General features: G+C 42.4%; 2 protein-coding genes and 1 non-coding gene across 5 annotated transcripts; 1 reads left to right on the top strand and 2 right to left on the bottom strand.

Moving 5' to 3' along the window:
- Window positions 1–101: 101 nt before the first annotated feature.
- Window positions 102–8,954, bottom strand: LOC133418255 (LIM and SH3 domain protein 1-like). 3 transcript variants are annotated; one of them, XM_061706761.1, is made up of 7 exons: window positions 8,680–8,954; window positions 4,910–5,004; window positions 4,714–4,798; window positions 3,608–3,715; window positions 1,689–1,753; window positions 1,543–1,607; window positions 102–518 (listed from the first exon to the last, which is right to left on the bottom strand). In XM_061706761.1, the coding sequence occupies exons 1-7, from the start codon at window positions 8,716–8,718 to the stop codon at window positions 151–153; spliced, it is 825 nt and encodes a 274-aa protein (XP_061562745.1). In that variant the 5' UTR covers window positions 8,719–8,954; the 3' UTR covers window positions 102–150. The 3 variants fall into 3 exon arrangements, with proteins under 3 accessions (XP_061562745.1, XP_061562743.1, XP_061562746.1); XM_061706759.1 differs by having other exon boundaries at window positions 8,257–8,951; XM_061706762.1 differs by having other exon boundaries at window positions 245–518; window positions 1,684–1,753; window positions 8,257–8,948.
- trnac-gca (transfer RNA cysteine (anticodon GCA)) lies at window positions 8,889–8,960 on the top strand. Its single transcript has one exon. It is a non-coding gene; the product is annotated as a tRNA-Cys (tRNA).
- A 93-nt stretch (window positions 8,961–9,053) lies between these two features.
- On the bottom strand, window positions 9,054–21,033 carry LOC133417892 (plexin domain-containing protein 1-like). The gene is made up of 13 exons (XM_061706103.1): window positions 20,698–21,033; window positions 15,332–15,471; window positions 13,454–13,597; window positions 13,317–13,386; window positions 12,820–12,942; window positions 12,620–12,738; window positions 12,447–12,546; window positions 11,869–11,964; window positions 11,710–11,791; window positions 11,571–11,631; window positions 11,372–11,492; window positions 10,301–10,449; window positions 9,054–10,217 (listed from the first exon to the last, which is right to left on the bottom strand). Exons 1-13 carry the CDS (start codon window positions 20,765–20,767, stop codon window positions 10,092–10,094), a joined length of 1,401 nt encoding a protein of 466 aa, XP_061562087.1. The 5' UTR covers window positions 20,768–21,033; the 3' UTR covers window positions 9,054–10,091.
- Between the last annotated feature and the right edge of the window lie 948 nt (window positions 21,034–21,981).

The raw sequence follows: 21,981 nt of genomic DNA, 5'->3' as shown, positions 1-21,981 counted from the left end.
GTCTTTGTTTTAATATAAATGTTGTTCAGAGCAATTTTATCTGCACATGTATTATTGAAATGTTTTTTTGAATAAAGTTGACTTTGTTGTACATTAGTCCATTGTTTTTTTTTTGGGGGGGGGGTGAGATTTATTTATTTATTTTTAAAATCACTTTGTAGTGTTGTCAAAACAGACCAATTTTGATAACAGCTTTTTTTTGTTTGTTTCTATCGATCCAATGTAGCCTACAGTAATCTGGAGGACACCCTGTGGGATACATGGTTGACCGCTGATCCTGAAAGTGAAGATTGAAAACTTCTGATTCCAGGTAGCGATAACAGGTGAGTGACCTCTTTGTGCCATTACACAGGCCGCACGTAATTTGCGGGCAGCATGCCCCGCTGGCCCGTGCGCTGGTTGCTGCCAAACAGCCAGCCCTCGTCGATGAGCTCCACGTCCCCGATGAGGTCGCCCTCCTGCAGGGAAACCTCGTCTGCTTCTGCCGCCGTGTAGCTGTACATGGCCTGGTAGCGCTTCTGTGTCAGGGCAGAGACGCATGTAGACTTTTTAAAGGGACACTCTCGCACTATTATGGCAGGAGTGAGCTTAAAGGACCACTTTTGATTTTCAGAAAGGCTGTTGAAAGAGGATAATGAATGATGCTGAGGTTAAAAAAAAAAAAAAAAAAAAGTTGGGTATTTTAACTCTCTTAATTCATACTCCCTTTTTAAAATTGAATAAAGTAACAGTAAAATGGTTTAATTTTATGTAAAATTAATATAATTCATCATCCTTTTTAATTTAGCTTATAATTAACCAAATACAGGTATACTTTTTAATGTATGGTGGAAATAAAATAATGGTCATTGTATTTATGTAGCAATTAACAATTTAATAAAATGTCAAATTTAATTTGATATGTAAACTTAATATTTCATGCTTATTTTTTTAAATTTAGATTTGAAATTATTTAGTTGTTAAATTATAATTGGCTAAGAGTGTATTTTTTTTTTTTTTTACTATCTTGGTATGTAAAATTATTTAATAAAATGAGTAAAATTTTATTATAACAATCCATTGTAATGAATTTACAATAACATTTTTATTTGAATTAGTTTTTTTTTTATAATTCATGGTCATGAAAAAAACGTTAAACATACCATTTAAGACAATGGAAATGGCTATTCTAAAAATGTAGGTTGATTTTAATTTGATTTATAATTATCAAATTAAAAAAACAATTGTTTGTTTTATTCCTATTTACGATTAACCTAAATTATTGAATAAAATGCATCTTAACTAAAAAAACAAAACAAAAACAGTTGCATTAATCCTACAAACATTACAATATTCTTGATATAAATGCTTGGTGGGTTAGATTAACGTGGCTAAGAAGTGTTTTATAAATAATTGGTGACTATTTATTGTAAATGTATTACTAAATTTCTTTTTTTTAAATAGCTCATACCTCCCCACGGCCCATCTGCCGTTTGTGGCCCTTGAGCATAAGAAGTTTGACCAACCCAACCCAAAAAAGTAGAATACATGTAATGTTCTCACCTCTCCGCCAGATGGCGCCACAGTAGCAGGAGGGCGCATCTGTGCATCTGCTTGGCTCGACGGTTCTTCGCAGACAAAAAAACAGATAAATTAATTTACATATTCTCTTTTTAAGATGCATACATTAAGAATTCGAGTCACCTTGCCTATTTTCCGGGAGCGGCGCGTCACTTCGTACTTTGCTCCGCTCGAAGTCCTCGTGATACTTGATCTGCATACATTAGGCCGCCAGACAGTTTACGTTACACTCAGAAAAAGTTACATTGTGTATTTATTTGTGGACTATGAAAGATAGTCATTCAGCTTGGAGGCCAATAATTAACCCAATTGAGCACTTAAATGTTGAGTGTACCTCTTAAGAGACTTAAATGGACTAAATCTCTTGACATTCTTGAGACGATATTAAAGTCGAATGCAAACGAGAGCTGCATATTTTTTTCTGACTTAAAATTTTTCATCATAATAGGTAGGGTGTCCAGTGTACTCCATAGTCTCTACTATTTAACACATTTATGACAAATGCAAAATAATTTTTATTTTTTATTTTTTTAAGTTGAAAAGAGCCTTTTTGGACCCCTGTACATCAATCGAACCATTTTCTTGAATACTTGTTTTTATTAAGTCGTGGGTGAGCTGGAGCCTATCCCAGTTGACTTTGGGCGAGAGGCGTGGTCAACCCTGGACTGGTCACCAGCCAATCACGGGTAACATTTTAAAATTATGATCAGGCAGAGATTACAGCGGTGCCTTGAGATACAAATTAAATTTGCTCCGTGACGAGATTTTGTGACATTGCATCAATTGAACCATTGTGCTGCTGCTCCTGGTGCGGCCACCTTGACGGACAGCTATACTTATGGCTCATTGAGACGTCTCAGCTCATCGGCGCGGCACTAATGTCATTCTACGCATAGGATAAAGAATATATGACTGAATACCTTTACTGTCTATATGTGTTGCTGCGAAGTTTGTGTTGAATCTGTTTACTTAAAGAGTTAAAGCACCGCAACATAGATGCTCTTTAATGTTAGCATTAATGTAGCGGAGTGAACGGCTAAGTTATGTGGTTGTTTTAAATACACGAGGTGTAATTGTGTTTTGTTTAGTTTGACGGTAAACTTCAACTGGAAGTGGCAATAAAAAGCTTGAAACCTCGTTTCTGAAGAATTGTTCGTTATCTCAAGTCTGCGCTAGCAAATCAAAGCACAAAAAAAAAAAAAATTGGTGAATGGCGCCTCTTATCTCAAAACTCCTAAGATGAGTCAGTCATATCTCAATGCACCACTCTGTGGTTATAGTCTGCCCTATTAATGTGAGCTTGTGTGGGGTCTCACACTTTGAAAATGTACGATAAAATCAGTGTACCTTGCTTTAGTAATACAATCATGTCACAGAATACATAGCTGGAAAAATCTTGATTGGTGCAGTTCTTCCTGTGTGTATGCATGCATTGGTTTTTGTGTGGAATGTGTGTGTGTGTGTGAGAGCGGATGTTCACTGGGTGTCCACAGCTGAGATGTTTTGACCATATAGGGCCGCCGCTTTGTGCACAGAGAAATGACTGAAATGTTCCCCGGACTTCCTTGAGAGGACTGGTGTAGCTTGTGTAAGTGCTCTCGGCTCCACTTGAACTCAACGCACTCCTCACTGCATTGTGTAACTCTGTAAATATTGATCAAAAGTGTTCACTCGCGACATTTATTTGGGCTTCTTGCGTTAATTGAAATAAAAGTAATTTTTCTGGCTGAAGTATTGTATGTCTCTCTGCTCCCATAGTTGGCGCTATACCCCAGTTAGCCTTTAAGTTTGACTGAACGATTAATCAATTTTATTAATACATTCCTATTTATTGCTCAGAGCATTTGGAGGGGAAAAAAAAAACAACAACTCTTGAGGTTCTGTTGTTCCAAGCGCAGCCTCGCTGATGTGCATTTTCATAACAATGTGAAAATTATTCCGCTCGTGTTTGTCTCTAATAATCGAAGCATGAAGCTTTCCTAAGCTAGTTCGTTAAGACCTCATCTTCTAACTTGATCTTGTTGGCGTGCGGTGTTGCATTTCTTACGTCACTGATCTGCTCTTGTGTCTTCTTCAGCCTCTGCATCTCCGGAGTGTCCACCACCACGCTGAAACCTTTGCCCTTGTTCTTCTCAAATTCCTCCTTGTAGAGGGCCTGAAATTCAAAGTTCAGCCTTTAGAGACACTGTGCCGTTATAACCACACCCGATTAGTGTAGCTTAGCATTAAATGAAAAGATTGCACTGTAGGAGCACCTACTGTCATCTGAAGCTCATTAACTCATTCAGTGCCAGCCTTCCCAGTTAACATGGATATTTGACTTCAAAGGCCGTCAATGGCAGTGAATGTGTTAAATGTTTTAAATTCACATAAAACCAAGGTGTTGTTGTTTAAATACCTTTAAGCTGATTTTAGAGATGCTAGTATGTAGAAATGGCGAATAGCCTACCTTCAACAAAAGAAACGGAGGGAAAGATTTAATCACTAGCATCTGTTCATTTACATTCCTTTCAAAATCGCGTTAGCGATACTTAGGGGTGTGTGTATATATATGTACACATATATATATATATATATATATATATATGTGTGTATATATATGTATATTTTGTATTTTCTCTACATGCACTTTTTTTTTAGCGCTAGTTCCAGTTAGCGCAGCCCTTCAATACAGTAATCGGAGGGAACCCACTAGCATCTCGCAGTTTGAGTTCCATATAATGTAATAATAAATTAACTTTGAAATTAATACACACACAAAGTGTAACATTAAACAAAGCAGATAATCTCATGTGGCATGCACACACCAGTCAAAGGCCTGGGTACACTTTCTAGTGCTATTGAATTAGAAACTGTCTAAACCTTTGACTGGTGCTAGTGTACTGTATGTGTGAGTCATGATGTGGCTATGAGGAATATTTGGAGGCCGTGAGAGAGCGCTGCTGCGCTGCACTGCAGAGACTTTTATGGTTATAAACACGAGCTGCAGCTGCCGCTTCTGCTCAGATCATACCAGGGATAGATTATTAAAAAAAAAAAAAGACTTATGCAAATTTTTAAATGTAAATTACATTTTAACATGTGCCCCCCCCACATACACATTGATGGTGAAAATTGTAATGTGTCAGTGTTTTTGGTTTGTTTTAGCCTCACCTGGCTGTTGAGCATGCTCTGCTGCTTGAGGCGCAGGTTCTCCGGGGTGTCGGCCACGATGGTGAAGGAGGTTTTGGGATAGTGCCTTTTTTTTTTTTTTTTTTTTTTTTTTAAAAGAGGTAAGCATCACACACACGTCGCATGACACCACATCACATGTTAATGTTCATGGAGTATCTCGTTAATTAGGACTTACATGCTGCAGTAAGGCCGCTTTTCAAAGCCTTTGTAGTTGTTCATGCTCAGCGCCATCTTGCACACATCACAGCTGAAACAGCCTTTGTGCCAGTACTGCACACACACACACACACACACACACACACACACACACAGAAAAGGTAATGCCAGTTTAACAGTTTGTATTATGAAATGTCAGCGTTTGACCCTCCAAAACGTTTAGAAACAGCTCTCAGTATGAGCCATTGCAGTCATTTCTTAAAATACTTTTTGAAAATATATTTTCAAGAAAGGAAAAAAACGTAACACATTTAAATTGACTTATTTTTATTTATTGCAATACATTGTTTAAAAAAAAAAAAGAAGACTTCTCCAGCATTATTATATAAAGGCGGGTCTTGTAAAGGCTCCAAAACTATTTAAAAGATACCATACCTCTCATTGCTTATTCTGTTCTACTGGCACAATAGAGCACTCGGTGAAATATTTGGACATTTTAAATGTTTTAAAATAATTATTACGAAATAAAATCTATCAGAAATATATTTATATCAATACATTTGTCTAATGTTGGGATGAATGTATATTGTACAGTAAATTCAAATATGTGGATCTATTTGTGAATATTCATTTCATCAATCATCTATTAAAGGTGGCTCTAATACTGGTTCAGGAAGGCAGTCAGTGAAATATTTTGACATTTAAATACAATTGTAACCCTTAATGTTTTTAAATATGTAATGATAAACTATAGAAATTGTTATGATGAGAACAAATCAGGAGAATACATTTTTATTATTTGTCTAATTTTGTCGTGTGGTTATAGAGTCATTTTAGTTTTAGGCAACCTCTGTGGCCTGTGGAACCCATGCGATGCAATTCAGCAACTGTTATAAAAGGATCCAAACCACAAATACTCATGGAGTAATAATCTTGTTTTCATGATAGTATGACCAGCAGAGGGACTTTATAACAAGTGAAATGGCCCCTTACTGGTATCCAAATATGGTTCCTTGAGAAGGTGCAACTTAACTAATGAGGTGGTCTGAGCGTTGATGAGCTCAATTGTTCAAACTCCACCAGTGGCCTGCGTGTCGTCTATACCATATAAAATCCTTTTTGTTTGACGTTTTGGAGTGAGACATCAACTTTTCAATCAAACGTTCCCAAACGACATTCCACATTTGATCTATTTCTACCCAAAAACAACATAATGCTTGCAATTAGGCTGTGTGATATGGCCTTAAAATAAAAGTGTCGATTTCTCCCCCCCCCCACCGTTTTATTTAAAAAAAAAAAAAATTACAAAAAAATTAAGTTTTGCTTTTTGTCCCCACCCCTTCTGGGATTTGCATTATTTCTCCTGATATATAACAATTTTGCACGGTGGACGACTGGTTAGAACATCTGCCTCACAGTTCTGAGGACCGGGTTTCAAATCCCGGCCCCCGCCTGTGTGGAGTTTGCATGTTCTCCCCGTGCCTGCGTGGGCTTTCTCCGGGCACCGCGGTTTCTTCCCGCATCCCAAAAACATGCATGGTAGGTTAATTGAAGACTCTAAATTGTCCGTAGGTGTGAATGTGAGTGCGACTGGTTTGTTTGTTTCTATGTGGCCTGCAATTGGCTGGCAACCGGTTCAGGGTGTACCCCGCCTCCCGCCCGATGATAGCTGGGATAGGATCCAGCAGCCCGCAACCCTACTGAGGATAAGCGGTAAAGATGATGGATGGACAAAACAAGTTTTAAGTTTTTTTTTTTTTCTTTCTGCGTTTTTTTCCCGAGCATAGAAATTACCCCTTCCAATACTCTTGCGGTCTTTTCACCTGTCGTACAGGTGAGGCAAACGACCTGACTTGGAAACGCATACCGCAGGTCAACATTTTCCCACATTTAGATAAACATAGAACAACAATGTATGAATGGGAACTCTGTCTTTGGAAAATGCCCGTGATTGCCTTCCACTCTGTTTTGTCATACGCAAAACGATGTGAAAATGATTCAGGTGATTACCTAGAATTATTCCTAGAATTACAAACTTTGTCATCGCAGCGTTTCTTAGCGGGATTAAAGTGACGAATCCCTTTTTTGCAAAATAGTTGCAGGAGGGTTGGGAAAAGTCACAAACATGGCAACACTGATTATGATTTTGTGAACTAGCTCTTGTCTGTTTACAGCCATGTTGTGAGTGAAAGCAGAGAGCATCAGCGGGGATGTCCTTTGAACTACGAAAGCCGGGAAAAAAAAATGCTAATCTAATAATCGTCCAGTTCCTGCGCTAGTTGCAATTCTTAAGAGACTCTGGTACACACACTTTGGCCTGGTTTGCCCTATGGTACATTTATAGACCGACTTCGAAACTGGAAATTCAGCAGTTATTGTTTTTTAAATGTCTGTTCAATTAAAGCTGAGAGTCGACACCGTCAACACTTCAACCAATGTGTTTTCAAATCTATGTGTTGGTCACTGTGATGCCAAATCATTCAATTTGAATCATTCGTCACAGGTGTGCCCCTGAGCTCTGTCATGGGACCTGTTCTCTTCACCACATCTCTTTCCCATTGGAACTTTCTTCTACAAATACACCACCTGCTCTCACTGGATGTAGATGAACCCAAGTTCGACTAGTCTGTCAAACCCTACTCCCCAGCCCCATTCCCCCTCAGACTACTTCCCTGAACTCTAAACTTGGTTCAGGGCAAATGTTTTTCAATTTTATCGGCAGCGAAACCGACTTCCTTTTAGTTGGGGCTAAATCTTCGCTTGCCAAAACAAATAGTTTCTCTTTACCATTGACAGTTCTACAGTTTTACCCTCTTCCTAGGTTTAGGAATCTGGGTGTCATCCTCGACAGCACCTTTTCATTGCAAGCTCACATAATTAATGTAATACGGTCCACATACTTCCTGTTACACTGTCATCCTTGTTCACAACCCTTTTTGATCTCCTTCACAAATCCCTACATGAACTCCCAACTACTCTAAAATTTAGCTGCTCGAGTTATAACAAGCCCCCACCCCACCCACCAGCACCACCACCACCACCACCACATTGACCCCACATAACCTGACCCCACATTCAGTGCATCTGCAAAGTATTCACAGCACTTCACTTTTCACGTTACGGCCTTAATACTACAACTCATGCGACACTTATATAGCGCTTTTACTCCAAAATGGAATAAATTAAGGTCGATGGATTCTGTCCCTTCAAAATCCTACATGCAACACACCATAACGAGGACGTGAAATGACTTTAATTTAGCAACTTTAATAGAAATTAAAAAACGAAAATTTGACGTACACAAGTTCATAGCTATTATTATTACGGTAAAACATGACAGATAAGATTTTTTTGTTTTGTTTTTACCTTATCAAGGCAGTTGATTTTCTCCGTGGGGTAAACCGGTTTGGTGCATCTCCCACACGGCGGATTCATTCTCTCCCTCCCCCCAAAAAAGAGAAAAGTGGAAGATGAGGTGGAAGATGAATGGAGCGAGCTCCTCACACGCATTTAATAGACGCCTGCAACGTCACAAGTAGGCGGGGCCGTCGACTTTCCACCAATTTTGAAAACTGTGACATCACACTCTGCTAAGCTAATTTTATTTATTTTGGGGGGGGGGGGGGGAATAAGAGAAAGTAAACGTCATGGGTGAGTTAACATTTGGTAAAGTTGGTAAATTACGGTATGATAAAGCAGCCGAAGTGTTCAGCAGTCCACGTAAACAAGCGGGAGATAATTAGAAGTTCTTAAAATGTATCTCGATAATGTAATGTTCGATACTTTTACCCGTCCGTCTTTTGTCGTATGGCCGTGTCGCGGCGCCATTAGCTGGACGCTGGTCGAACTGCATATCCGCCATCTTGTGCGCTTGGAGTTTCAAAACGTACGGTAGAAGGTAGCTTTGAAAGATATACTGCTCCACCCCACCTTTTTGTTTCTTGCCCGAACGTTTGTCAAACAATAAAATTATTATATGTCGTTAGCTTCTTTCAGAAGGGGGTATAGCTCAGTGGTAGAGCATTTGACTGCAGATCAAGAGGTCCCCGGTTCAAATCCGGGTGCCCCCTCTTTTTCTCTCCCTTGGATGAGATGACTAATTTTGTAAATCTTAATATTTAAATCCACCATAGCATGAACTAGGGATTTAAAATGATGTCTATAATTATTGATCCTTGGGGTATTTTGACGAAAGCATCCTATAGACAAGTTATTAAGACACATGGAATACGTTTGCCTTACCTGGATAAATAAGTTAAATACACAAATGCATCCATAATTACGGATTGTTTCCTTTAATCCACCAGTCATTCCCAACCACTGTGCATGTGTTGTGAGAGATCATCAGATGTGCTGCAGGTTGGTCTGAAGATAATTGATTGACATTAATTTCATACAAATAATATATCTTTGTTTATCCCTGAAGATGATTGATTTACATTAATTTCATACAAATAATGTATCTTTGTTTATCCATCTATGGCAGTGAAACGTAGTGACAGGCGGAACAATTAAATAGTCTTCCACTAGATGGCGGAAGGGACAATTAACCTGTGTTTCCGCTTGTTGCCATTCGTACAAACAGAATAATAGCTTTGTGTTCTAAACAGGCCCATATTTTACATAAATTCGTGAACGAATTGAGACGAAGTAATTATTTCATCATTTCAGTGTACTCTACATGCCTTTTTGTAATATTTTTGTTTGGTGGCATACTCGTCAGAATATAAAATGTGTGGCATAGCTCAATAAAGGTTGGGAAACAACATGGTTGCATGGTAGTGTAGATGTGTGTGTGTGTGTGTGTGTGTGTGTGTGGAGGGGGTTGCAACAGTAAACTGTTTCAAATTATTTGTGTTAAGACATTTAAACAGGACAAATAAAACAAGGATGTCAATTTCATAATGATCATTAGTTATTATCATTATAATTATATAATGTAACAACCTAACATTTGTCTCTCTCCAACCAAAAAGATGGAGTGGATTAAAAACGGACGTGAAGTGTACTATACAGTATGAAGGCAGTGTCCATTGACATTTATTTTTGAATATTTCTTTTTCTCCTCCTTTTCACTTCCGACCTTGCGACGTATGGTGTGTGTGCAATGTCAAAGAGACGTGGAGAAAGCCAGGAAAAGCCGCCAATAGTTGGCGAGTGTACTTCCTATTAATCTGTTATTATTCTCCAGGTGGCTGCCTTTAGCAGCACTGTTCGGCCTCGATGAAACCCTCCTTCTCGTGACCCACGGGCTCCACCTCGCCGTAGCCCGACGGGTAGTCCTGGTTGCGGAATTTCATGGCGGGCCAGTAGTTGTTGCTGCGTCGCTGCGGTAGATGCTGATGGTCAACTCATTTTGCCGAAATACAAAACTATGAGTACCCGCGACGTGTTTTTGTGGCGTCCTCACCTGCATGAGGTAGAAGGGCGGAGCCAACGTGGGGTGCGTGTTGATGTAGTACACGGCCAGCAAGGTCAGCGCCACCACCAGGACGAGGGCCCCCACCACACCGGCAATTATGGCCGCATTCTCTGTCATCCTCGTGTGCTCCGGAGGCTCTGTGTTTGTGAGAGTCAGCCATATTTGGAGACTCTTAATTGTTCACGCAAGTGTGAATTGTAGCTAGTCAATACGGTAATCCCCCCCCCCCCATATGTGTGGTTCACTAGTCACAAATTTGTTTCCCCATGTGGAACCTATCCCCTTGCTAGTCGCTGAAAAACTCAATTTGAATTTTCTTTCTGAAAATCCCTAACATGCCACAAGATAGCGCCAAAGCACTAACCTGTAAACCATTTATGGTTAAGAGTCATGATGTAATATTTATCCATCCATCCATTTACTGTACCGCTTATCCTCGGTAGGGTCACGAGTGTGCTGGCGCCTGTCTCAGTTGACTCTGGGCGAGAGTTAGGTTACACCCTGAACTGGTCGTCAGCCAATCGCAGGGCACACAAACAATCATTCACACTCACGTGCACACCTATGGGCAATTTAGAGTCTTCAATCGACCTACCATGCATGTTTTTGGAATGTGGGAGGAAACCGGAGTACCCGGAGAAAACCCACACGGGCACGGGGAGAACATGCAAACTCCACATAGGTGAGGCTGGATTTGAACCCGGGTCCTCAGAAGTGTGAAACGGATGTGCTAACCAGTCGTACACCGTGCTGCCCATGTAAGATTGATTTATTTGATATTTGTTGAAGAACTTTATTATTTTAAATTATACTGTTTTGGGATGATCATTTGTGGTGTAGTTTTTATGTAGACAATTACACATTTTTAGGGGCTATCAATTGGTAATTATTTGTTTTTTCGCTATTTGGAGCAGGGCTTGGTCCCAGTCCACAGCGTAATCCGCCTCTCGCCCAAAGTCGACTGCGATAGACTCCAGTTGCCCGGCGACACAAATGAGGACAAGTGCTCGAGATTAGAAAACGGTTGAATGAATTGGTGGTCATTCCATGTCAACTCACCCCTGGTGACCACGTTGTCGTGGAACTCGGCTGAAGATGACGTCGGAGTAGCTGACGAGTAGAAGGTGAGTGTCGATTCCTCGTGCGACGCCGGGTAGTAGTCTTCGCACGTGCCTTCAGCCTGAGGGCCAAATGTCATGGGGATCATGACATTTGGCCCTAAGGATCATTGACAACAGGGAGGCATTAAGTATCTAACCTCTTTGGGACAGTTATAATCTAGCCACTCTTGTCGAAGGCGATCGAGCCCATCTGAGCATCTGAAACGGAAGCGGAAATTACATCAGAAGAGCCTTGCACTTGGCGGTCTCATCTTTGGGGGACTTCTGTGGTCGTACCGTTGAAGCGTGTTGCACCACCCGCATCCACTTGTCAGGTTGGACCCCAGGCAGAGATCACAGGATGTGTGTTGAAGACAGGCTGAAAAGTAGAACGTGTTACAGGACGGATGGGTGGATGGGTGTATGCCTGCTTTTCCAGTCATGTTTTGTACTCACTAGGCAGAGGTGTGAACTCAAACGCCGATCCGCTGACGATCGTGGTGGTGTTGATTTCAACGCGGTGATACTCGTAGATGGTCCGCTGATTTGTATCTTTGAAGCAAACATTCTGTAAGATGTGCCTACTAGTACCAATGAGCTGCTACTACTACTACCACTTCCACTTATTTAACTTTTAAATCAGCTAACTGGACAATTCTGCTCATAAGCATTCTGGGCTGAGGCATAGCAAAGTTTTAAGAAGTTGAATCGTAAAGCTGCTATCTAGCCTCGTCGACTACCAGCAAGCTACTAGTACTGCTATGCAGCTTTTAAAAGTAAGTCGATGTTTTTGTTCACAAACATGCTGGGTTGAGGCGTATCAAAGTTACGCAAAGTTGAACACTTGAAGCTTGTAACTAATACCAAATTCGCTACTCCTACTACTGGCTAACTTGATGATTCTGCTCACACATCTTCTGCAGCGAGGCATATAGAAGTCATCTGGACGTACAACGAGCTACTACTACTAGGCAGCTAACTTGATGATTCTGCTCACAACGTAATGGGGATATCACAGGAAGTTGAAAGCTGACCTGTCATCTGCTGAGACGGGAGGTACGCCATGAATGCGTCGGACAGTCCCACTTTTACCGGATGCTCTGTGGAGTTAATCCTCTCCACTGGCACTGGGATCTGGACAACAATGGGTGCTTTTCTTCTAAATGGAAGATTAATTCAGATGCACGGGTGTGTTCAACAAACTCACCTCTCTGTAGTTAAACACCACAGTTCCGTTTCTGTGCAGCGCCGCCTGGAACGTAAAAGCTCCTTCAGCCTCTCTGTCCTTTAGCCGCACTTTGTCCCACTGGACCACAAATAGATGACCTGGACGCAGCAGAATTCCTCCCTTTCATCCTCTCCTGAGATTCCCAAACTCTACTGAGGCGGTCTGGTCTCTGCACTTACCATTATCCGAGTACCTCACAGTGGAGTTCATGGAAAAACTGGGGTCAAAGTTGGCCATGAGGGGGGCAATGTACTGGGTGGCGGTCAGCATGCGGTGGGTAATGTCCCCCATGAAGATGAAACCTTGCGAGAAGAGAATGCTCCTTTCAAATGTTAGCCACTTTTCCACCACTACGGATCGGATTGGTAAACCCTGAATGACGAAACACGGCAATGATGAAACAAAAGCCCTTTTCAAACTGCATTTTGGGGAAACCACAATTTATTTGAGGGGAGCTGAAGATCGGTTTTATGGGGCCTAAGATAATTAAACTTTGCCATGAACACATACAATTTTTGGGGTGCTTGAGAAGTTTTTTTGGGGGGGCTTTAGGCCGCCTGAAATAGGCCTAACAACACCACTGCCATGAACTGAACCACACCGGTTGTTGGAAACGCGGATTTTGTGTGCCACACTTTTAATACACTTCAATACTTTGGGAGAAGCTGAAACTCACCACCAGTTGCAATGATAATTTGTCTCAAGTCGTGTCCATAAAATGGGAAGTCGAAGGAAAGCGCCACCCTCTGGGAGAAAGCGAAACATAGTCAGTGTACTGCTTTGTGTGTTTGCATGTACGTTCTTATCTCTTACCGCCGCCTGCCGGTGCGCGTTGGACAGGATGCCATGGATTCGGACTTGGCTCTTGTGTAGAGAATTCAGGTCCACCCACAAGTCTTGGGTGCGCCTGTCGTCCGGGCCGAAACTCTGCCAGCTGTAGTAGCGCTGCGAGTCCTCCTGCGTAACAGATCGCAGCTCAAAACAGTGAGCAGTGGTGGGAAGTAATTGAGTACAAAAACTTCATTACTTCAGTATAAATACTTCATTAATGCAGATTTTTCAGGTATCTGTACTTTGAGTATTTCTGTTTTTACTTTTACTCCCTACGCAACCGACAGCATTATTGATGCGCGCTGCCGTTTGTGGTGTCAGAGAGGGATGAAAAGTGGAGCAGTTAAATGCAGCGCTGCTCCACATACAGCTAGCGACCCATTTTTTTGCCTCTGCATTGCCACATCCTGGAGCGGGGGGGGGGGGTGCTTTCTCGGTGAGGGGCATTCTTTGGCATTGCAGCTGCATGATGTTTAAATCCATGCCCCGCCATAAAACAGGCATTGGCCGTCCAACATCGGTGTCCAAGTGAGTCATTGATAATGATGCACGTCAGCGAGCAGAACCTCTGCTCTGTTTTTCCATTTGGAGCAAAGGAAGGAAAGTACAACACACTTTTCGCTGCGAGGAGCTCAGCAAAATCAATTCCCGGGCTTGTCATGCCAAAGCAGCAGGTGGCACTTTAAGTCTTACGCGATGGCCGGTTTGGCCAATCCAAAACCAGAAGAAAGCCATTTGTGGAAAAGACAAAATGGCTGCAATGGTTGAAGAAATTGGGACTTTTGGTATTTCACACCTCACCATAAAGTTAATATAATAGCATGTGCAGGTAACATGCGTTTTTTGTGATTTCACCTCGAAAATATTTCTGTACAACATAACAAAACTACAATAATCCCCCGCATTCGCTATTCACAAATACACCTATTCATGTTCCCCCCATCCCATGGTTGACCCATAATTCGACCAATAAATTTGCTCGTTCAATTGTGTCCTTTTTATCATGCTGATCATATTTTGACATCATGAGACCAAGATGACGTCTAACAATTGATAAAACAATAGAGCTTAGATTGTCATTCGGATGTTAGGATGTTGTCATTAGGATGTTGCAACAGAGATACAGAGAGACTGGATGAGTCACAGAAAGGCATAGAAGTGGACATCTTTGCAAATATACTGGTCGATTCATGGATCAAACAGGTTATGTAAAAGTACTGAAACATTCAACAGTTGAACATATGCAATAAAAGCTTTAGAGGCGGTCAAATCAAGTTCACTAGTAAATGTTATAGTGCAATTTAAGTTCTTCCTGAAATTCGTCCTGAAATTTCATTCGCAAGCCCAATATCATCCACTTTTCGTGACTGAGAGTATCCCCTGCAGGGTGTCTGCCTTAGAGATACGGTAAGAAGCTCGGTCATCCTGTAGAGGCTCAGAGTAAAGCTGCTGCTCCTCCGCATCAAAAGAAGCCAGATGAGGTCGCTCGGGCATTTGGTTAGGATGCTTCCTGGCTGCGTCTCTGGCGAGGTGTTACGTGCATGTCCTACCAGGAGGAAGCTCCAGGGAGGACCTAGGACACGCCGGAGAGACTATGTCTCCAGGCTGGCCTGGGAAGGCCTCTGGATCCTGCGGAAGGGCTGGATGAAGTGGCTGGAGAAACGGAAGTCTAGGCTTCCGGCCCCTGCAACCCGACCCCAGATAAGCAGAAGAAAATGGATGGATGAATCGATGGATGGATGCTGGAACCAAGACATTGCATGCGCATGCTAGTTAACGCAACTGGATCAAGAGAGCTTTTGTGGTGATGTAATACAAAACTGTGCTTCTTGTTGGCGTGGCTTAGCGAAGGCATCTCACCACTCTATGGGTCATGTTGTCAGGCAGGAAGGTGATGTCCAGTCGGCCTCCCTGTGGCGGTGCGCTGCGGGCGCCTCTTGGCGGCTCGAGGCTTGTCCTCTGCAAGGCTGACGTCTCCGGAGGCGCCCCGCTCTCTGCGTCTGCAACAAGCGGTGGAGACTTGGTCGTCAAAAGTATCTCCTTTAAATTTTGAGAAAGTTGACTTGAAAAAGTTGTGAGAGGACCCTTAAATCAACACTGACACCCTTCAGAGCTTGTGGTTACATTTGCTTTATATTGGCTCCCCTGTTGCTTTTCTAGGGATAGAGTCAACTTTTTAAGGTGGAGCACTGAAACCTTTATTTTATGCGTGGGCGTTTGTCTTTTTTACTCAGCATTATAACGGAGAAGATCGTACAACAATTAACTAATTAGCATATGCTGACAAGGAGCAATTGTTTCCAGAGTTTTCTGGTGCAAAGGTCATTTTTCCTCAACGTCGTTTGTGGTCTGCCTTCATGCTTGCTCGCTTGTGAGTTGTCCAACCCCATCATTAGGTGCCACCAGCAGGTCTTCTTTTAGGAGACCAGTACCACTCCTTGGGACATTTGCTACCAGGCTGTGCCGCTGTACACACATCAAGATGTCATGTGATTCGGTAGCCAAAAAGTAAGTCCACGGCACAAGCTAGCAAACATGAGTAAAATGGTAAAAGGCCAAATCACAAGACAGAAGGAAAAGAGCCTATAAAAGAGGAAGATATATTTTAGACAATATCAGTAGACCAACTTAAAATATGGATTTAACACTATTTATCACCACAAGTCATTCTCATGCACCTGCGTAATATGTTGCAACAGCCTTGCAAATGAGGCAAAGAAGCCTTCAAAACTGTCCCAAAAAGCACTGAATACCTTGCTTCCATTTCCAAAATCCTATCATTGGGATGTGGGATTTTCTGAAACAATGTCGACCGAAACAAAATTACGGAGTACACTTGACATACACACAACCCCCACCGTAATCCTCATGCCAGTTAAAATTGACTACGATGTGCTCCCTTGAATGCCGTGAATGATTTATTGTTTGAAAATTTTAACCTAAATGTTCATGACCTGTTTACGGTGGCCGACTGGTTAGAGCGTCAGCCTCACAGTTCCGGGGACCGGGGTTCAAATCCTGGTCCCATCTGTGTGGAGTTTGCGTGTTCTCCGCGTGTTTGGGTCGGTTTTCCTCCCACGTCCCAAAAACATTCGTGGTAGGTTGATTGAAGACTCTAAATTGCCCATAGGTGTGAATGTGAATGGTTTTTTGTTTCTATGTGCCCTGCGATTGGCTGGCGACCGGTTCAGGGTGTACCCCGCCTCCCGCCCGAAGATAGCTGGGATAGGCTCCAGCATGCCCGCGACCCTAGTGAGGAGAAGGAAATGGATGGATGGATGGACTTCACATCCAGTAAGTAGCACACTTTGGGTGTTTCCCAATACCCCAACATGAAACCGGCTAGTTTAAGAGAAACAAGCAAAGTGGTCCCACTAATTACAACAACTACATTTAGTCTCATTCTGATTTGTATTTTTAATCATTTGATTTTGATTTAATGTTTTTCCAAGCCGGCCTGTCAAATAATGCTTCATGTGAAACCGCTCCATGGCGAAAAATCGCTGGGGCCTGCTGGTTGTGATCGTCTGTTTGCATTTGCGAGAGGCTTTGACCGGTTGATAAGGTAAAACCTGTTAGTGTACTGCATGTCGTCCATGCTCGGTGGTGGAAGATGTGCTTACGAAGATGATTGGCAAAAAGACAGAGCGGGATACGAGGGAGCAGTCGTTTGATGACGATGCAGTGAGATTCGCGGAACAAGAGGATCCTAATTGGGTCACATTGGCAGCTCTCATTCTGATGAAACGACTGAGGAGACGGAATGGCGCTTTCCCCCGCGTTGTTCTACAGACATGTTGAAGTCAACCGGCGAAATTGCCGGCTTCTGAGGTAGCAGCATAGGCGGACGTTGACTGTGTGTTGAGGATAGTTGCAAGCCAACACCGAGATTTGAACTTCAATGCCCGACACTCTCTTTTCTTTGTCAGACGGACACAGCATTGTCCCGCTCGTCAGGTTTGTGTTGCGTTGAACACATAACTCCCCAATGACAAAACAAAAATCCACTTTCAAGGCTTTTTCCTGTTTTTCCTATATCGTCGGTGAATAGTGGGCGATTATTGTACTGTCCTGTCCAAGCTTGCAGAGTTTGCACAATAAAACTTGAAGTGTTGACTCTGAGGCTTGTCTAGCTGCATGTGTGCGGGGGCGAATGTCCGGTGAAGAAAGGGGCTAAGCGGAGTTCAAGAGTGGGTCGGGCTTTTGGGAAGAGTCTGGCGGACATGTGGAGGCTGCTCGCACAACTTCACTAACAATGATAAACAGCCAGAAATGTTCCTGATGACCACCTTGTACATTTGTTTACATGCGCTGGTTGTTGATTTTGCCCTTTGAAACATTTGGTGGCGACCATGCCCTTTCAGCTTGTTCCTGATGTCATGCCATCAAACCAGGATGCTGCAGGTAGTAGCTAGTAGTTACTCAGCCACAGCTGAGTAACGACTCACACGAAGACTCGCCGACGTCACACGACACCCCGGCAGGCCACGCCTCTTAAAGGCACATACTGTATCCCGCACAGACACTGCAATACGTACAGTATTTTCTAAACATTGTCTGCTTTTTGTGTGTTCAAATAAGTTTACAATTGGTTAGAAAACTGTGTTTTAATCAGTTGAAATGTGTTTAAAATATATGGGAGGGGTAAAACCATATTTTTTTTTATATGCTCTCTATATTGCAGATTTTCACTTATAGCGGTTGTGTCTGGAACATAACGCTCCATCCTGCTGTCTAATATTCATATATCAAGCCTTGCTGTTGACAATGAAACAAGTTACATTTTCAGCATTTTTCTGAAGGGTCGGACAAGCGTATTAAAACACACAAAGAAAATGGTAGCCAAGTTGCTGGGCCGAAACAAAAACTAATGTTCTTTCCGGCTGTTTGGAAGCCACCACATCCAAGGATGAAAAATACATTTCCTCCTTAAAGAGCTGTAGGCTTTGAAGGAACTCAAAAGAAAAAACTGGATGTGTGAAGGGCACAAAAGGTTTGGCGGGATGGAAAAAGATGATCGTATTCAGGCTTGAATGCAGTAGGAGCAAAAGTTGTGCACATAGTAGCGTACAAAGTCATATTGTGTTGTAAAAGAGTGGGTGATCTGTGTTGCAAGATGTCCAGAGGTGCTCTTGGCGTGGGCTGAAGCCACAAAAACACCAGAGCACCGGCAGCTGAAGTCATAACAAGGACAAACTGCTGCTTGAAAAGGAACTTGAACTCACCGTTGTATTGAGGTGATGGATTTATCAGGGTTTAGTTGTCTGTTTTCGTTGCTTTTTACTGCAGAGAACTGCGAGTTGCACGTGACCGTTTTGGTTTACTTTTACACGTTTCACAACAGGATATAATTTTACTGGGATAAAAAAAATGTCCAGCAGTTCAGGCCGACAATAAATACCACTGCTAAATGGAATCCACGATTAACAAATGGCTTAACAGACCAGTCACATTTTTTATTACCTTCACTCCTCAAATGAAACAACGCGAGGTTAGTGTTACAGTTGAGGGGGTTAGTAAAGGGTGACAGTTAATGTTAGGGTTTGAGGTTAGGTTTTCGGTAGTTAGGGATGAATTTGGCATTATGTTTAAGGGGATTAGGGAAAATTTAGGGATTCAGGGTTAGTGTTAAGGTTTATAGTTTAGGGGATGATGCGAGGTTTGGGGTTAGTCCGTCAGGTTAGGGTTTACTGGTTAATGGTCAATGTTAGGGGTTATGGATTAGGGAGTTAGGGAAGGTTTAGGGTTAGTGTTGACGGTTGAGGTTAGGTTTTAGGCGGTTAAGCTAGGGCCAGAGCGAAACAGCCACCCACCGATGTGTTTCCATTTTTAAAAGTTGTTTAGGCTTCAAAAAAAAAAAACACTTTACCACTTCTTACAAGGCTACTCCTGACAAGATCTCCTCCATTGTTAACCTTCTTGTTGGATTCATTGCCCCACTTATTATGTTGCCAAAGCCATCATCCTGGTTCCCTTTAACTATACCTATGGGGTTCACAACCTACAGTAGTAGCTAGCTTGAATTTTCAAGAAGTGCAAGTTTAAAATGTTCCCATTGCAGTCTTTTGTTTTATGTTGTGGGGTGCAATAAAATAAATATGAAACATTTTCTAGTGGTACCCAGAAAAGTGGAAAAGGTTGGAAAGCATTGCTTCATTAGGGCTCTAGTAAGCTAAACTGAACTGGACCGCTTGGTGGCAATGGAGGTAATGATCTGTAAAATTTGAAAATCGTAGGCTTTTTTTTTCATCTGGGCCCCCTTGGAACTGGACATGTGTCCGTCTTTGCAGGGACCGTTCAAAGTTTGACATTGAAAAGTGAACGCTGATGACCTAAAACTCTACTTTGATGGCTCCAGCATCAGTTATTTAAGAGTTTGCTAGAAAAGAGGTCCCAAGAGTCTTGAATGCATGTCCTTCTGTTGGCATGGATGGGCACAGGAGCTTTGATGGACTGGTGGTGGTGAAGTTAATGTTATGTCGGGGGGGGCGGGGAACAGAGGAAGAAAGTGGAGCATCACTGATTTGTTGGAGGAGGAGCTGAAGAAGAACGGGGAATGGCTAAAAATAAGGCATCTCCAAGGAGAGCAGAAATACATACTGTACATGCACCCACACACACACGCACACACGCACACATATACGGGAAGCTAAGTACTACACAGGACAACTTCACCATAGGAGACGCAAAAACGTGACATGCTGGGTGATTCGATGCAAAATTTCTGCTTGAATAAATCAACTACTGGAGGAACTGCAGGATTCCAAATTCCAAAGTTTCTGGACTTGCTTTTAAAAGCCAAAACCTTTGTGTTACGGGCTATATTTAAGAGGTTAGGGACGATTTAGGGTTAGTATAACGTATAAAGTCAGTAAGGGTTAGGGTTAGGGTAGGGAAGGTTTAGGTTTATGTTGTGGTTAGGGTTGGGTATGAGTTAGGGTTTTAGGGGGTTAGGGTCGGTTTAGCATTAGTGTTGGGGTGTATGGTTTGGGAGGGAGTGAAGGGTAAGGGTTGGGGTCAGGGCTTAGGCTTTAGTGGGTTTGGTGTAGGTTTAGGTGGGTAAACGCAATCCGCAGCTTTAACTTCACTTACGACGACTACCGAGGTGAAAATAAAAGTCAGTACATTTGTTGTTTTCTTCCTTGAATCCAACCTACCCAAAACATTTGATCCAAGAATGGTCTGGAATGGGGTCAGTGTGGCTGGAGGAGCAGGCATGGGCTTACCTTCACGACTCCACAGGATCCCCAGCTGAGCCTGGAGGAGAGAGACGAGGAGAAACCCGCTGAGCTCCATGTCCAGCCGCCTCGTGGTCGTTCCCCTCTCGCTCGTCCAGTCTTACACTCCTCTTCGCCGCCTGCGGTTGTCCCACACGCTCACGTTCCCTCACCTCGGCCAAGGTTTTCAGCGTTGCAGCTCCGCTCTGCTCTCCCTCAAAGGAACATCTGGGACGGCGGCACCATGACAGCGGGAGAGTTAACAAAACAGCTCCAGTGAGGAGACTATCCTTTCTCTTTCTCACTCTCTGCACGCAGCTCTCTCTCACTCTGACTGTTTGCAAGAAGAGGAAATATTTATGCTTTTTTTCCCCTCTTTCACAGAGAAGTGAGCCAAAAAAAAGGAGACGTTTGGGAGGGGTGAGGCAAAACAAACGATGATATTTTGGAAGAAAACATGTTTTGCTGACGCTAAAACACCACATGGACTCCTGTAAACAGTAACACATCAAAGATGATAGCGGAGGCCAATCAGAGTCATGTGGTGAGAATAGTGTCGTGTGAATGAGCAGCTTTGTACAGTAATGGATGATTTTTTTCCCCCAAGACAATTGCTGATCAAATAGACAAAAAAGCAGGAAGCACAGGGCTCTTATTGTGAAAGATGAGCTCCCGTACATTGACCACCGTAGTCTAGATCTCAAGATCATCTGTTTAAGTTGCAATTCACTTTGACATGCAACAATCGCTATCGAGTGTCGTGCAAACACAAGCCAGTGGACATTTTGTAGGCCAAGAGTTCTCAAACTGTTTGGGTCCAGGGAAAAATCTTTCCAACAACCCCCACCATAATCCTCATGCCAGTTCAAATTGACTACGATGTGCTCCCTTAAATGCCGTGAATGATTTATTGTTTGAAATTGTTAACCTAAATGTTCATGACCTGTTTAATAGATAGGAAACTTGACTAAATTAAATTGTATTAAAGTCAATATTTATTAATTTTCCCTTGCTGACATTCACTGCTTCTACGAACTGCAAACAGAGAGGAACCAGTTTACAAAACGACAGTCAGTGTTGCCATCTTAGCGATTTGGTCGCTATATTTAGTAACTTTTCCAAGCAGCTATTTAAAAAAAATGGACTACAATTCCCACTTACAAACATACAACATGGGTGTTTTGCATCTGATAAGAAAGGAGCTTGGCGGAAGCCAGTCGCAAATGGAATTGCATTGAACATTGCCAAAAACATGGTGCAAAACATTTATACGTTGCAAAAGCAGTGATTTAT

The sequence above is a fragment of the Phycodurus eques genome, chromosome 19 (genome assembly GCF_024500275.1).
Source record: "Phycodurus eques isolate BA_2022a chromosome 19, UOR_Pequ_1.1, whole genome shotgun sequence".
NCBI lineage: Eukaryota > Metazoa > Chordata > Actinopteri > Syngnathiformes > Syngnathidae > Phycodurus > Phycodurus eques.
Note: the sequence above shows the minus strand (reverse complement) of the source record. Positions and strands in the feature narration are given on the sequence as shown.

Coding starts and splice junctions, on each gene's coding strand:
- LOC133418255 (XM_061706759.1), bottom strand. CDS start 8,400: ATGCGTGTGAGGAGCTCGCTCCATTCATCTTCCACCTCATCTTCCACT. Junction 1,754..3,607: donor CACAAGAGCAGATCAGTGAC/GTAAGAAATGCA, acceptor TAATGTATGCAG/ATCAAGTATCACGAGGACTT. Junction 1,608..1,688: donor GCGCCGCTCCCGGAAAATAG/GCAAGGTGACTC, acceptor TTGTCTGCGAAG/AACCGTCGAGCCAAGCAGAT.
- LOC133417892 (XM_061706103.1), bottom strand. CDS start 20,767: ATGGAGCTCAGCGGGTTTCTCCTCGTCTCTCTCCTCCAGGCTCAGCTG. Junction 13,598..15,331: donor ACAACATGACCCATAGAGTG/GTGAGATGCCTT, acceptor TCTGTTACGCAG/GAGGACTCGCAGCGCTACTA. Junction 10,450..11,371: donor CGACAACGTGGTCACCAGGG/GTGAGTTGACAT, acceptor TCACAAACACAG/AGCCTCCGGAGCACACGAGG.